Here is a 17,753-nt window from a genome sequence, read left to right on the forward strand (position 1 = left end):
TTTCAATCCCATCTACTTCGACTTGAACGCGTCCTGACATGCGTCGCCAACGCGGGCCTCCAGCTCAATTTGAAGAAGTGTCGCTTTGCAGCTCGGCAGCTAGTCATTCTCGGCCATGTCGTGTCAAAAGATGGGGTGCTCCCTGATCCGTCCAAACTTCAAGCTGTCGCTGAGTTCCCACGGCCAAAGACCTTGAAAGAACTTCGCAGCTTCATCGGGTTAAGATCGTACTTTCGCCGCTTCATCCGCAACTTCGCGACCATCATAGACCCTTTGACAAAGCTTCTTCGTGCGGACCACAACCTTTCAACCTGGGCACCAAGTTGCGAGGCCGCGTTTACAACGCTGCGTCATCCCCTGACCTCTCCTCCGATCCTACGGCATTTCGACCCCAGCGCTCCGACAGAAGTTCACACGGACGCCAGCGGTGTCGGCCTTGGCGCCGTTCTTGCCCAACGAAAGGCTGGCTTCGATGAGTATGTCGTTGCTTTCGCCAGTCGCGCACTCACGAAGGCTGAATCCAACTATTCTGTAACAGAAAAAGAATGCTTGGCTATAATTTGGGCCATAACTAAATTCCGACCTTATCTCTACGGCCGCTTATTTGACGTGATAACCGACCACCATTCCCTGTGCTGGCTTTCTTCTTTAAAGGAACCTTCCGGTCGTCTAGCTCGATGAGACGCTTCGACTCCAAGAGTACAACATTCGAGTACTCTGCCGTTCCGGCCGAAAACAATGCCTTGTCTCGCTCTCCTCTACATAGCGAGGCTAATTCACCTAACGTGCCGTTATCGGCGTCGTCCATATATGCAACGAACATGCCTTTGGAGCAGAAGAAGGACCCATGGATTGTTTCTCTGCTAAACTTCCTGCAACGCCAATCGGCACCCCCCGTCAGTCGTGCATTACGTCGCCAAGCACACCACTTCTCCGTTCGCGATGGGCTGTTATACCGCCGTAACTACCTCCAGGGTGGTCGCAAATGGTTACTTGTGGTCCCTCGGCATCTCCGTTCGGATCTCTGTGCGGCGTTTCACGATGATCCACAGTGCGCACATGCAGGTGTACTCAAAACTTACACACGCCTCCGCCTTCGTTATTATTGGCGCGGGATGTACAGATTCGTCCGTCATTATGTACTCTCATGCCTCGCGTGCCAACGCCGCAAGGATCCTCCTCGTCGTTCAGCTGCCCCGCTGCAACCTCTGCCTTGCCCAGGACGTGCATTTGATCGCGTAGGCGTCGATCTCTATGGCCCTCTACCAAGCACTTCAGACAGCAACCGCTGGGTTATCGTGGCCATCGACCATCTTACGCGTTATGCGGAAACTTCACCTTTGCGCAGCGCCTCTGCGCGTGATGTTGCCTCGTTTCTTCTGCGCCACATCATACTTCGCCATGGAGCCCCAAGAGGATTACTCAGTGATAGAGGCCGTGTATTCTTATCCGACGTCCTAGAAGCTCTTCTCAAAGAATGCCGTATCATTCACTGTACAACAACTGCGTATCACCCGCAGACTAATGGGATGGCTGAGCGCTTCAATCGCACTCTTGGTGACATGATGGCCATGTACGTCGCATCTGACCATAGCAATTGGGACCATGTTCTCCCATTTGTCACATATGCTTATAATACCGCCACGCAGGCCACCACAGGATTTTCCCCCTTCTTCCTACTTTATGGGCACGAACCATCCTCCACCATGGATACAATTCTTCCGTATCGCCCTGATGCCTCGGAATCTACCACCCTGTCCCAGGCTGCTGCACACGCAGAAGAGTGCCGAAAGCTGTCCCGTATGTTGACGTCAGAGGACCAGCAGCGCCAGAAGCACCACCGTGATGCCGCCGTCGCGCCTGCATCCTATTCTCCTGGCTCGCTTGTGTGGCTTTGGGTGCCTGCCTCGACCCCTGGGTTGTCCCCGAAACTCATGTCAAACTACCAGGGTCCCTACCGTGTAGTGAACCAAACATCTCCCGTGAACTATACAGTGGAGCCTCTTGAACCACCTTCGGATAAGCGTCGTCGCAACCGCAAAATCGTGCATGTAGAACGTTTAAAGTGTTACTATGATCCCCCTGTGCTATCGTACCCCTAGGTAGCCGGGACGGCTTCTTTTCCCCGGGGGAGATAACTGTACTGGAAATAATGGGTAGTGGGGATCTGGCTTGGAAGGAGAAGACGACGACGAGATTATTCATAAAAGCTACGTTTCGGTGTTGTCCCGATTGTCATCTCTCGCTGCTCGGCTCTACCATCTTGGTCACCCAGAACGCCTCGTGACAATATTAACAAAACTCAAACGCGTCCGCGCATCGTGAGCCACACGACAACACTACGCCTATACTCTCTGAAGTACTGCTCTTACCGGCCACTACGCGGCGCCACCGTACGTGTGCATTGCGAATAGCGTGAAGCTCTGTACAATGAACGAACGCCGGTATATATTGCCACCGGGATGATGAACGGCGGCGAGCGCAAGCCCGCATCCGGCAAAAACAAACGAAGAAGTCGTTTGGGACAGCGCACGCTCTCGCTCAGTCTTTGTTGGCTTTGGCGCGGCCATATTGTTAGATCTGCGTCAGTCTTTCTGCCTGCGTGGTATTTCTTGCCCGGGAACCTTCTTTTCGCACGTGACAACTGGTGGAGGTGCTGGGTACTCCAAACCAGTGGTCCTAACGCCTCCTGGTAGCCCTGTACTTGCAGTGACAACACCTGTCCACCGGGCCAGCCGAAGAGTCTGAGGATTGTCCCCCGAACGTGAACCTGTACCCGAGACGACGTCAACTGCACCACCCGAAAACGGTATGGAAGGCACTTCAACTGCTAATTGCACGTTGCAGAAGCCACGAGTGCCGAGGGTGTTCCATGGCTCCGTCTTAGAGGACGTCGACTGGTTGGCTCACATTGAACGCGTCGCTGATTTCAACGGGTGGACCGACGCAAACAAGCTGAGGAACGTGTACTTCAGCCTAGAGGGTGGCGCTCGTACCTGGTACGAGAACCGTGAGCCCTTCTCGACGTGGAGTGTGTTTTGCCGTCAGCTGCTGGCAAGTTACGCTAATCCCGATCGCCGTGAACGAGCGGAGCGGGCCATTCAATCGCGCATTCAAATGCCGAACGAAAGCGTGGTGATGTCCGTTGAGGACATGACGAGCTTCTTCCGTCGTGCTGACCCGGCTACGGCAGAAGATAAGAAGCTGCGTCACTTAATGCGAGGAGGTAAGGAGCAGCTCTTCGCTGGCCTCGTCCGAAGTCCCCCGAAGACTGTGGCGTAGTTTTTAACCGAAGCCATGACCATGGAAAAGGTGCTGCAGCAGCGGTCGGCTGTGTACGACCGCAAGATCAATGTCGCTTCACCGATGGGCCAGATTGGAGCTGCCGGCAGTAACATCAATATCGAAGCTCTTTGCGACCTCATCAGATCAGTGGTACGCGACGAGCTACAAAGGCTTCACTGCCCGCTTCAACCTCCTGCTACAGGATCCATCTCCAGCCTCATAAGGAGCGAAGTACAGCAGGCTCTGCAAGTCCCGCTTTCCAGCGACGTTACCTCGCCCGTGCCGACTGAGTCCCGACGTGCATCGTACGCCGAGGGTGTGAGCCGGTACATTCCTGCCCCACCACGCTTTGTACACCCTACGCCGCACGATACACTTCCGTCAGTGCAACCGATCCAGCATTTCAAGAATCGGCAACCGCTCCCTAGGAAATCGGACGTATGGCGCACACCGGACAGGCGGCCGCTGTGCTATCACTGTGGTGAAGCCGTACATGTATACCGCGAATGCCCATATCGCCGCTTTGGACTTCGGTGTTTCGCCGTCGCCTCGCCAAGGCCAAGATTTAGTGAAAGACCGAGAGCGATCGAGGAATACCTGTCCCAGCAGCGCATGCCACTGCCGTTGCGGCGGCAGTCGCGATCACCGTCTCCAAGACGATCTTCTCCAGGGGCCGAATTCACAAAACTCACTTACGAGCAAATTGTCGCGCAAGAGAAATTTTGTCGCGTAAGTCGATTCACGAAGCGAAAAAAACGTCGTAAGAGGCCATCGTTATCACATCGGCCGCTGCGGTAAAGCGCGCTGTGACTGTCCAGGAACATGTCAGCGATGGTGATGCAGTTGCTATATTTGGTGACGTCACTGAAAAAGGCTCGTAAGTGGATTCACGAAGCAAAAAAATTGCGCGGAAACAGCGTGGCTACGAGAAAATCCCAAGAGTGGTCCGGACCACTCTTACGAACAATATGGCTGTTTAGAACATGCAACTGCGGCGGGTATCTGGGTGCCGTGGCTAATTTTGAGCTAATTCACGGCCATTTAAGGCTTCTTGATGATTGCTGGTACGTTTTATTTATTTCGGCGCTTTGAGTTTCGTATGTTGTTTCGCTTGTACGCTATGGACTGTATTGGCACTCGTAGTCGTCCAATAAACTGGGAGTCGCAGTAATTAAAGAAGCCTATTGGGTGTCAATGGCGAAACATTATGCATGCAAAGACTTGTGGTTGGATTAAAACCAAAGGTCTACATGAATGGTCGATGAAGTCCAAAGCGGCGCGGTATTTGGTCAACATTTTTTTGTTGTGTTGTTGTGTTGCGTCCGACTTCCTCCAATGAGACGTCCAACTTATCATGATGTACGCAGCATTGGTCGAAACCACCACCAAAGAGGTTCAGAGGAGCACATCAGCTGCACGCTATTGGAAATAAAATTGAGCGGAGCATTTCAATCAGCCGTTATTAAAGCCTATTATGTGATTCCACAACTTGTCTAGTTGGATAGGCTTTAACTGCCCAATAGGCACGATCGCTGAAACGCAGCTGTCGCTACGCGCTTTGGGTCAATCCAGAGCGGGCGCGTGCATTGCAAATCGCAGCATATTATAGACGTGCGAGACTATGCATGAAATCTCAAACAAATCAAGCTTTTCGATCTTCACTGTTCGGAAACCGAAACGGAACGCGTTTATACGGCGAGCAGTCAGAAGTAAATGGATCCAGTAATTTGAAACGACATCAAAAATATGTGCGAATGCTCACGATTCTCGAGTATAAACAAGCCTTTGCCGGATTCACGTCCCTTTGATTACTAACTGCCATTTAACACGGCGTGAGAATATCAATTGAAGGTGACTTCACCCACTCATAAATGTATTTTGTGCTCATAAGCGTCAGCTTGACCTAGAAATCATCCCGTAGATAAGGCGAAACCCCCGCAGGAGGCTACTATCGTAGCAGACGACAAACGATAGCAGACGACGGCTTGGGCGAGAGGTGCAACTCGTGATTGGTTGGGAAGCAGTACTCTCTACAACAGCCCATCTTATGACGTTGACAAAACACTTCTTTCATCGCGCGCTCCTGTCGTGTTCGTCATATCTTCCCCCTCGCACATAAGAGAACTTTTTATCTTCTCGCGATCAACGCGAAAGAGCTTTTTCTAAGTTGTCTTAGCGCCTACCCCCTGCTGCGCAGTTTGTAAGAACAACATGGCGCCGTAAACTGTAGGTGTCGGCGCCGATTTTCGCAAACGCATGAGTTCCTTCAGCGTTCGACTGGATGTGCTGTGAATACCGCTGCTTTTCCGGTGCACGCAAGCAGTGTGAAGACCGACGGCAGTGTGTCTTGGTGTGCCGTGAAGCGTAGCGAAGCCTGTGCCCCGGAGTGTTTTTGTAGCGGGGATCGGCGCCTGTGTACCGACGGTAACTGGCACTGGAGGAGCCTGCAATGTGTGTTTGAGTGTCGGTAACAGTTCGTTTGCTTCGCGTTCCTGTGTCTCATTAAGGTGCAGGGCGGCATTTCGAATTGACAGCACTTTGGCACGTTACTTGAGTGATTCCGTGCTTCCGTGATTCCGTACGGTAACGCATGAACTACGCTCTATATTTGGTTCTTGCTTCGCCAGTGGTTAGCCCGTGCGCTTCTATTTTCTTGTGAGCAGTCCAGGCAAATGCAGTGTTCGGGAGTGAAACGATGTGCGTTGTGAACAGTGGTGCTGTGTTGACATTTCCAAGACTTGTGAAGAGGCTGTGCCCGTGTGACAGAAGATTAAAGCGTTGATAACCGTGTTTCGTCCTACGAAGTTGCGATGGTGCTTTTTGAGGGCTTTAAGGATTTGGCGCTGGGCTTGGCGCTTTCTTTTTTGACTCGTTGCTTCTCCTTTTTGTGATAACCGTAATTCGAACGTCATAACGTGTCGAACCGAAGTCGCTCGCCGAGACATTGTGCTGTAAATGTGGCTGCTTTGGCAGTATGTCTTGACTGTTCTCCGGTGAAAACTTGGACTTGTACCTGGCAGCGAAAGCACGTGGACGTCACGCTTCGCTCCGGACAGAACACAATTCTCACTCGTGCTTTGCCTTGAATGAAGTCGTAGACCAGCACCTGCTAACTATAGGTTTTCGAGCCCATCTGTCGTGTCGTTTTGCACGGCACTGGAGCCTTGACTACAGCGGCCCACGGCGATTTCTCACGCTTCACCAGTGGACGTACACGTCTTGCTAGCGTTGCATTTCTACGTCAACGGCAGCTTCCAGTCCACGGACGTCTTTTGCCTGTGGCTGCAAGCACATTCCATTCCAGATGACGCTGACGGCTGCTAATATCGTTGTGCCATCGGTGAGTTGAACTTGCGCAACTAATTTCGTTGCTATTCGTGTAGTGCTATAACGTACGTTTGTAAGTTTTTCATCCCAGCAGATGTACTGTCACCCCATGTTAAGTTCCAGTACGAAAAGTACTACTACCGCTTTGTATATACGTATATATGGCCAATATACATATATTGCAATATGAGCAAGTACACCAGCAGTTTTTATGATTTTGCTTAAGCAGGCTTTTATCTGATTATTAAGAGGAGCCTGTCTGTTTACTACGCTTGACAGTTGAGAGAAAAATATTTGATGCGAATTTATCTTCCAGGGAGCCATTTAGCACTTTTTCAGGAATTCCCCTTATATTGCAAAATTACTTGTATAGAAGATTACCGCTGTGGTAGCACTATGCTTTACCAGGACATATACATTGCAGTATGTAAAGCTTACATGGCGCTTCAGTTTGTTTCAAATTGAATAAAGCATATTTGATAGCTATGACTAAGTGATAATTTTTGTGTTTCTGCCAAATATGTATTAAAAGCGCTTTCAATGATGGTTTTTTTAATATATCCTTTTTGGCCTCTTCACAGATTGCAAATTTTCGTAAGGTCGTGGGATACATCGATTGCAAGCACTGGCAAATCAAGCCACCTTATGACTTGGAGCACCTGTACAGAAATAGGAAGGACTTGTGCTCCCTAAATCTACAAGTCTTTTGCAACGGTGGGGGTGTCATCATCCAGCCGACCTCAAAGGGGCCTGGCAGCACGCATGGCAGCCTCATCTGGATGGACTGTGCTCTGCCTGGGAGCTTCAAGGGTAGAAAACTGCATAATGGCTGGTTGCTAGGTTAGTTTTTTTAGGTGTTTAACCACAGTAAACACCGGTTAATGTACACACCTTCACAACCAAAACATTGTTACTAACAGTGGATGCTTGTATTATTTTCACACAGCGATGCTAATTGGACGCGTAAAGAGAAGCAAATTATAATAGAATTGACAATGTCGAAAGTGTAAAGTCTACAGCTTATAAATTTTACTCCATAGATGTGAGACTGGAAAGTTGCGCTTTTGAAATAGCACAAGTACTTTTATTGCTTATTGAGCTCTTGTGCTTGTCACTCACACAGTGTATCAAGTGCTCTGCATGGAAATAGCAAGCGGGAGAAAATGGCCTGGCTGTTCGCAACATGCAGGGAGAAAGAACTCTAGTTCAAGCCTCAGGCCACACAGGAGCAGTAAATGCGCATTTTACCTGCCGTAGCTTATCTTTTTTCCATGTTGTGGCACGTTGTATTTCCGCCGTACATGTTCTCAGCACTATTGCATAGTGGCACGGTTATTTCTACAAATCGTATGTGTCCTGATTACACGCTTGTTGATCTCTGAAGGTGACTCTCGCTATTCCTGAGAGCCATGGGTGCTCACCCTCCTGTCCGTGGCTGGCCCAGCTGAGCAGCAGTGCAGTGCAGCCCCCACTCATGCAAGACAGGTCATACAGTGCACCTTTGGTGTTCTGAGCAGGACACAGCGTATCCGTCCGGCATGGCAGTGACATCAATAATTTTGATGGTGAGTGTTTGTGGAAGCCATAAGAGCCCGTTAACATGCATTTATGGATTATGAGTGTGTTTGTTGCTCGCAATCATTTCTCCTAATCAAGTGCATTTTTTTCCAAAGTGTAATTTTGTTAGGAAAAACCGTTTCGAGCAACAAAAATACACATAATCCAATAATGCTTTGTGTTTTCAAGTCTTCAAAATTGCTCCTTCACACTGTATGATGAGGTAGCTATGTTAGATAACTTTAAAGTAATGAATAATAACTGTTGTCTTGTAACATAGAAATACATGAGTAGACTCTAGGAACAAATCGTCTATTTGGGAGTATTTCTGCTACACAGCAATAATCAAAATCTTGCTTGCTCGCATTTCCTTTTATCAAAACCCCGCTCTTGGCACTTTTCTGTCAAGAATGCTATGTCACTTTGATAACACGCGCGGCATTCGTGACCCGGAAGTCCTCGGACCATGGTGATAACGCGTGGAAAGTACGTGAGGTGGATGACGTTATAGTTGTGGGGTAGCAATACTCCACAAATACTTTATTTTTTTTTAGAGTGTAGCATAGTAAACTCATTTTTGGTCGGCTTCTTGCACCTAGTGTAAAGTCGAAATAGAAGATACTTTATTGGCTGATGTCTCACTATTAGGCAGAAGTTTGTTGCCTTCAAAATGAACATCGTAGGTATACATTTATATCATAAAATAATTTTTCAAGGTCTTCATTGTTGGTAGCTCTATGTTCAGACCTTTTTTCCTTGTTTTTTTTATTATATTTCATACTTGTCATTGGATTCTGAAAATACGACAGCTAGACTTTTTCGCACATATCAGCTGTCGATTTTTACATATAGCATGGTTGTAACAATCATCTGTATTTTTCTATGTTCCAGCAGTGCCATGGGATCAGGTGCCCCACTGTCATGTAATTGTACAGTGTATCTCGGACAAAACACACAAGGCCAACAAGTAGAGAGCGACTACCAGTGACTGTGTCCTTCTGTTCAAAGTGCACGTCAACAGAAAGAATGCATTGTGATAGTTGGAACAGCTTGAATTGTATGGTGAGAATCTTCACAGCTGCAGTTTAATCGTTGAGCAGTGCATCATTCAGCAAATCCTTGCACCTGAGGATTGAAAATTAATTAAATTCTGCATTTAATATACCAAACCTTGACGTTGATGTAAATCACACTGTAGTGGTAATGTGCAAATTAATTTCGGCTACCTTGAATTTTTAACATGCACGTAACTCAAAGTGCATGTGTGTCTCTGCATTTCACTGCCATTAGAAACAGCAGCCATGGTCGGCAACCAAAACCGTGTTTTCATGTTTGGTAGTGCACGAATGAAACCATTGAAGCGCGTAGTTTTGCTTTTGGTCTATATAGGCGTTCAGGATACATGCATTATTATAGCACAAATGATTTGATGTATATGTAAGCTCTGGAAAGTCATTTTCCGCGGAATATTTAGATGCAAAAGGAGCGTCACTATTCCTAGTATGTCCAACAGGCTTTAGCACCTGTGTAATGTTATCATATCGCATGCTTGTCCTCTTCAACGGTCAACCTTTCTGCATGTACTGTGTAAGTTTTAATATTTTTTTTCATATAGTGTTTGCTGCCATATGTTTCTCTATAATGTACTGTATACTCTGCAAATAGTTTATCATCTATGCAGCTTTGCTCATATTACTGCTGAAAGTATTTATTGCTTTTTGTATGGTGACTATGCATGCATTTACTTATGCCTTTTGATGCGCCTGTGCAATGGTTTAGCCTGAAGAGGGCTGCTGGTGTGCTCTAAACTTGAAACTGGCGACTTCGAACAAATATGAAGGCTGATAACCATTACTACTATATTCAGACAAGCTGTGATAGCTCCATGAAAATATATTTAAGATTCTGTAAACTGTGCCAGGTAAATGTTCTTAAATTCCTTTATTGTTGTCCATGTTTCATGCACCTGAAACATAATTACTTTGTCGTGGCACATTATAAAATGTTATTCTGCCCATTTGTGCTGATGAACATTGCAGCTGAGGCCAGCAGCAAGATATGCATGCAAGGCACTGAATCTGCGTCACATTCCTTGCCCAGCAGTGCACTGAAATTTTTTTCAAGCGAAATGAGAGACTGATATACAGCAGTCTCTCATTTGAAGGAAGTCGGCACATGTGCACATTTTGAAACCTTTTTGAGGAGTGTTTTCAGAAGAAGCAATAGGGTATTTACATGTTAACAACAGCATTATTTGTACAGAGGAGCTTAGTAACAGTGAATTGTTTTATTTATGTATTGTCCAGAATTTGTCCGAGCTGTGCCAATCTTCCAGCCCACATCACCTGACATGGCTTGTTATAGTGTTGTCAATATGCCGGACTATGTAAATAAACTATGTGTCATCTTGCAGACATGTACCAGAATGTGATGCATTGCGTTTTTCCTTGACATCACATTGGCGGGGGCTCTTTTCTTATATATCGTCGTTGGCTGCCGCCCACGAAAATGTATAAAAACTGCTTGTGAGTGGGCAGAAGCAGAAACTATACATGAAATTGTTCCAAGAGGGTTCGAGAAATGAGAAATGCCGAGTTGGCACATAAGAGTGGTGAGAGATTTCTCTCGTAAGTTACTGCCTTGAAACCTCATGTGCTCAAGACTGCGTGTATCAGCATTGTTGTTTTATAGCAGTTCATCCTATTAACTACTACTCAATGTATGTATGTATGTATGTATGTATGTATGTATGTATGTATGTATGTATGTATGTATGTATGTATGTATGTATGTATGTATGTATGTATGTATGTATGTATGTATGTATGTATGTATGTATGTATGTATGTATGTATGTATGTATGTATGTATGTATGTATGTATGTATGTATGTATGTATCTTTTAAACAAAAACTTACGTTTTTTTTGTTTAGTGTAACTTTCATAAAAATTTTGCTATTTGATTTCTAGTTCTTTTTCTATCTCATTTTCATTTCTCAGATATGTTTTATACTGCGCAAAAATTAATGTAACCTTACAAAAAATATGTGCATTCAAACAAGATGTTTCACTTAACAACGTACAGTTCTCAGCAAGAAGTTGGGAACTATGCAACCAACCAGCAAAAATAAGTTTATAGGACAGCTCCTCTGTGTAACATTGCTTCTACACATTGCGTTTGTCGAATATGTACAACAGACTAGGCGACTTCAACCAGCAGAACCAAGCTTTCGCCCGTGGCTGTACATACTTTTACATATGTGCGTGGTTACGTCATACGTGTTGCCAATTACTATTAAGGGCACAAAACTAGTCAAGCTGAATATGCGGATTTTTGTCTGTTCACCTGTCATCTATACTGTAACTGCTGTTGATAAAGAATAAACTCGCGTTTAAAATCTTCATGTACTTGCCCTTTATGACGCAAATGAATTTGCCGTAATGTTTTCCCAGGCCTACTGTTTTGCCCTCTGCTCAGAACTCGATAGCCTGCTGGAGTTCTTTATAACTACTGACAGAGGCATTGTACGGAGCTGCGTAACACGACAGAGACCGAGAGAGAAGACGCAAACACATCACTGTGTTTGTGCTTTTTCTATCTGTCTCTGTCGTTTCGAGCTGCTGCTTGTAATGAATCCCACCCAACTAGCACGGAAACGTGTCCCGACAATGGCAGTCATCTTGGCCGCAAGCATTTTGGCCGCCGCGTGTCTCCTGATGTTATTGAAAACACCGCGATGTCTGACCGGTGGTCGAATAGACAGAGTCGTGAAAAGTAATGCCCAGGTATGATAATTGGGTTTCGGGACTGGGCACCCTTTCGATAGTAGTGGTTAGAGCAAAAAAAAGATACTCTTATTTCTATGATCCGTGAGGGAGCACGGCGAAGCGCATTTGGGTATAAAGGGGCGTGAAAGAAGAGAGCGGAAAGGCCACCTTCTCAAGAAAAGAGTGCTCGCAACACATAACCTCAGGCCGTGCTATCCATTTTTCCATTAAAAAAAAAACGTGGGTGCTTGGCGACACTGCGAATCGAACCCAGTACCTCCCGCGTTGTAGTCTGACGCTGTAACGACTCGACCACCGCTGCACTGTTTCGCAAGAGAGCTGGCCACTGTAACACTTACTTCATTGTATATATATTATCTTTCCCTCGAAAGACACGTAATTCAAGACGTGCGGTGAAAGTCGATCAAAAAAAGAAGAAAAAACTCGGGATCCTAATGCATTCGCCCAAGGTGACTCGAAGGTTAAAGCCATCAAATGGGGCTATATTACCGTGCACTTTGTATCGAGTGCGACATCTCTAATCAACTATCGCTAATTGACTGTCACTAATGTCACTTTCACTAATTGAATATTGAATGTGTTTCCATTATTGTCGTTTAAATAAACTTTCACTAAACAAATCGCTACTCACTTAATTTGCTTCGATTCTCATATATAAGTACAATCACACGTTCGCTCGCTTTTGTATGGCTTCCGCTCCCATAGACGTAAGTAACGCGAACGCCGTCTCTTTTTTTTTTTCTTATTATTAATCGTGCGAACGCGCAGCACGCGCGCCCTGTGAATCCAGGCGCATGTGTAGTCATGTCACTTCAGGCCGAGACAACACCGCTTCTTTTATGTTTGCTCACGCAAACTATGCAAGGACGAAGTGACTGCGCCCTGTTTTCTGAAAAGTATTTGCCCGCAGAAACCACCCGACGAATCTTCTTCGTTTTACGTGTGCACATATCTAAGCGTACGCGATTGCTCTCGCATTCCGGCCCTGTCAAAATGCTGCGATGAATTGAATCTGCGGCATTACGCTCATGATACCTTTCTTACTGCTGCTTTATATTTCTGTACAGTTCTCCGTAGGCTCAAAAGCCGCTCCTATGTCTTGTACTGAGATCTTCGTAAGAAATGCAGAATTTTACGTCTAGCTACAAAACGCCCTAATGGCAACCACCATACCGTGCTCGAACATGCCTAGTTAGTTTAGTGGCAGCGCAGCTTCATGAAAATGTAACTAAACTGGTTGTGGTAAACAGGGGGAGACGTTTCGGTCACATCTTCAAACCTTCAATGTTTCAATTTACGCGCGGTTTAAAGATGGAGTGCGTCTGGAGCGTTGTTCGACTGCACTTGACGGGATAGCGCACGGATTATTAACGCCATCGAGCAACTAGATTTTTTTTAGCTATGGTCATCGATGAAACACGAGCACTGGGCTTCGCGCAAGACCCCAGGGCGTCTGCGGCAACGCGTAAGAGCTGCAGCAGACGCCCGGAACTGGAAGCTGAGATGCAGCGAAAATACATTGGGTATCATCGTATACCCTCGATGCTAGACGCTTCGCGTGCAGCCTTGCTATCACCTGCGCGCACTTCTTTCTTTCCTTGTCGTTTGATCGGCTTTCGCTTTGCCTCCTTGCCCTCAAAAGTGGCTGGTAAGTTAAATTCGTACCATTGCTATCGTAATCCCTCGAGATACGAGAATTCTTGGCTAAGAAATTGCGTAGGCAAGAGAAAGCTTTGTGAATTCGGGCACAGATTTCCGGAACTACCCAGTGGCGGCGCCAGTGCGTTCGCCAAGCCCTAGACGGGTAAACTAAATGCAGCGACCTTCGGGGGTGAGCCCGCTGACAATCGACGTGAGCAAGGCCTCCCATCGACGTGAGTACGGACCAGCAGCAATTCGACGGCGACAGCACCTAAACTCGAAAGCCGACTCTCCTAGACATACCTGTCGTGCTCGACAGCCGCCACGACGCTAGTGCTTTAGTAGACACAGGGGCTGACTATTCCATCATGAGCAGAAAACTTGCGACGCATCTGAAGAAAGTTGCGACGCCGGGGTACGCAAGACAAATCCGTACAGCCGGCGGACACGTAGTCAGCCCTCTCGGGATGTGCACGACCAGAGTCGGCATTCGTGGACATACTTTCCTCTGCAGTTGCCTTATACTTCCTGAATGCTCCTGAGACCTCATCGTAGGCGTCGACTTTCTACGGGAATACGGTGCTATTATTGACTTTCGAGAGCGCACCGTCACATTCTCGACAGAAAGAGCTGCAGAGAAACCCGATGACCGTCATCTCAGCACGTTTCGCGTTTCTACCGACAGCATCACGTTGCCCCCGCGTACAAGCGTCCTGGTGGATGTCGTGTGTGACGAACTACGTAATGGTGAGGCAGTCGCCGAAGCCAACTTGGCACTTTTGTTTAGCATAGGTATCTGCGCTGCCCGCAGTCTCGAAACGCTTCGCGGCAGCCGTGCCACGCTGCTTGCGACGAATTTTAGTAATGAGCAGCAGCGCCTTTTTCGTCGCACTGCCAACGCTTTCGCTGACCCCATAGAAGACGTCGCTGAGTGTTTTACCGCTACCTCAATGCACAGTGGGCTCCAGTCGACATCGACAGACGCCTCTTCAGCGCTCGGAGAGGTGAACATCAATTCGAGCCTCTCGGAGCAGGAACGAACAGCGCTGCGTGAATTGCTGCTTAAATTTCAAGGGTGCTTCGTTTCGTCCTCAAAGGTGCGTCAAACGCCCATTACGAAGCACCGGATTATTACGCACACCGACGCCTCGCCCATTATATAACAGCCCTATCGAGTGTCGGCCAAAGAACGCGACGCGATAAATGCGCAAGACAAAGAGATGCTCCAAGGTGACGTTATACAGCCATCCGATAGTCCGTGGTCATCGCCAGTCGTTCTAGTAAACAAACAAAACGGAACATTGCGTTTCTGCATTGATTACCGGAAACTAAATTGCGTGACTAAAAAAGACGTGTATCCTTTCCCGCGCATCGATGATTCATTGAACAGACTGCGACGCGCCAAGTATTTTTCTGCCATAGACTTGAAAAGCGGATACTGGCAGATTGAGGTTGACGAACGTGACCGCGAAAAAAACTGCTTTTGTTACACCGGATGGCCTGTATGAATTCAAGGTGCTCCCCTTCGGCCTGTGTTCCGCGCCAGCCACATTCCAAAGAATGATGGACACTGTTCTCGCGGGTTTAAAGTGGCACAATTGCCTTGTTTATCTCGATGATGTCGTCGTCTTTTCGGTCACCTTTGAGGAACACCTGAAGCGTCTGCAGGCTGTTTTGGAAGCGCTCCACGCTGCAACCCTCACGCTGAAGCCAGAAAAAGGCCATTTCGGTTACAAAGAACTAAAATTTCTGGGCCATGATGTGAGCGCAGATGGCGTTCGACCTGACGCCGACGAGACCACCGGCGTTGCCTCTTTTCCTGTTCCCCGTGACAAGAAAGCAGTACGTCGCTTCCTCGACCTCTGCGCCTACTATCGCCGCTTCATCGCAAATTTTTCTAAGATTGCCGAACCTCTGACTCGCCTCACACGTGAAGATGCACCATTCACCTGGAATGAAGAACACGACGCGGCTTTCATCAATCTACGGGAGCGTTCGCAGGAACCAGCAGTCCTTGGTCACTTCGACGGGGATGCTGCCACTGAAGTTCATACCGACGCCAACTATATAGGTCTTGGCGCCGTCCTTGTCCAACACCAACAAGGCACTGAGCGAGTAATAGCTTACGCCTGCCGTACCCTCTCTCGTGCCGAGACGAACTATTCTACCTCAGAGAAGGAGTGCCTCGCAGTAGTATGGGCCACCACGAAATTCAGGCCTTACCTCTACGGTCGTCACTTCAAGGTAGCGAGCGACCATCGTTCATTGTGCTGGTTAGCCAATTTACGAGACCCGTCTGGGCGTTTGGCACGATGGAGCCTTCGTTTGCAAGCGTTTGACCTTACCATCGTCTACAAATCAGGCCGCAAGCACGAAGATGCTGATTCGTTGTCCCGTGCACCTACTGAAGTTTGCGATCCCGACACTGGGGATGACAGCGGCTTCCTCGGAGTTCTCACTGCAATTGACTTGATGGCACGACAACACGAGGACGCCGAGATTCGTGCAATCATCGACAATCTATGAGGACGCAACACTCCCGTACCACGACACCTTTCTCGCAAGCTCTTGTCATTCTGTCTGCGAAGTGGTGTCTTGTACAAGAAAAACTTGAACGGCAACGGGAAAGCCTACCCGTTAGTCGTCCCTTCCGACAGGCGAGACGACATTCTTCTTGCCTGCCATCACGAGCCCACATCCGGTCACTTAGGTTCTTCACGAACCCTCACCAGAGTTTAACAGGCGTACTACTGGCCCACATTTGCTGCATACGTGAAGCGCTATGTAAAAAGCTGCCGTGAGTGCCAACGCCGCAAATCTCCGCCGCTGAAGCCTGCAGGCCTGCTGCAACCAATCACACCACCTAGGGCGCCGTTCGATCGAATAGCAATGGATAATGCCACCTGGATGATGAACGGCGGCGAGCACGAGCCCGCATCCGGCAAAAACAAACGAAGTCGTTTGGGACAGCGCGCGCTCTCGCTCAGTCTTTGTTGGTTTTGGCGCGGCCATATTGTTAGACCTGCGTCAGCTTTTCTGCCTGCGTGGTATTTCTTGCCCTGCATTCTTTTCGCACGTGACAATATATATATATATATATATATATATATATATATATATATATATATATATATATATATATATATATATATATATATATATATATATATATATATATATATATATATTTATTTATTTATTTACAATGAGTATAACCTAACTTCCTCACCATCACAACTACTCAACAGAGCCGGACTACTACCTCTAGAAAATCGTGCCAAACTAGCTCGTATGAAAGTAATTTATTAGCTTATGCATAACATGCTGTCTATAGATAGCTCCCGCTACCTGTCCAAATCTGAAACAAGACAGACCAGGCATAAACATCCCCACACCTTACAAGACTACCGTTCTAGTACCGAATGCTTCAGATTTTCATTCTTTCCACTCGCAACTACAGAATGGAACAACCTACCCTCTCATATTGTCCTTAGTCCCACGTTAGAAACTTTTTTGCAGTCTTATGAGTTTAACTTAATCGCGTCGCAAATATGACTCTGTGGGCTTATTGTATTGTGTAACAAATACTACTAATCATTATTATCGTATTTTAAATCATTTACTCTTCGTAAAAATTGAATACCACATGTATTAAAAAAAATCTGTAACCTATTATCATATATCGCACCCACTGCGTTTTGTGTATGCTTGGTTTCCAATGGTGTACTGTTGGCTCTGTAGTGTTGCATGTTTCTTTTTTTTCTTTTTTTATATAGCATTGTGTTACTTCCCCAGAATTTCAAAAATTTGTGTGCCTGTATAATTTTGCTTTTTGACTGTATTTATGTATTGTATATTCTTGCCCTCCCTGCAATAATCCCTTCTTGGGATTGGCAGTATGATTAAATAAATAAATAAATAAATAAATTATGTATATATATATATATATATATATATATATATATATATATATATATATATATATATATATATATATATATATATATATATATATATATATATATATATATATATATATATATATATATATTGTCACATAAGTGTTTGTGCCACTGTGGACTAGAGGACGCTACTAGCCGAAGACGAAGTTGAAGTGTCTCGGGCTTAGATCGATGCTGCTGTACTGGTCATAG

At 46.6% G+C, this 17,753-nt stretch overlaps 1 protein-coding gene across 1 annotated transcript in view; it reads left to right on the plus strand.

Annotated features, from left to right (window-relative positions):
- Positions 1-3,297: 3,297 nt before the first annotated feature.
- The window catches only part of LOC119375356 (translation initiation factor IF-2-like), a 36,342-nt gene continuing 21,886 nt past the window's right edge, over positions 3,298-17,753 (plus strand). Inside the window, exon 1 of the mRNA XM_037645535.2 lies at positions 3,298-3,636. Within this exon, the coding sequence (XP_037501463.2) occupies positions 3,298-3,636 (339 nt within the window). The remainder of the gene's footprint in view (positions 3,637-17,753) is intronic.

Source organism: Rhipicephalus sanguineus, chromosome 11 (assembly GCF_013339695.2).
Source record: "Rhipicephalus sanguineus isolate Rsan-2018 chromosome 11, BIME_Rsan_1.4, whole genome shotgun sequence".
Taxonomy (NCBI): Eukaryota; Metazoa; Arthropoda; class Arachnida; order Ixodida; family Ixodidae; genus Rhipicephalus; species Rhipicephalus sanguineus.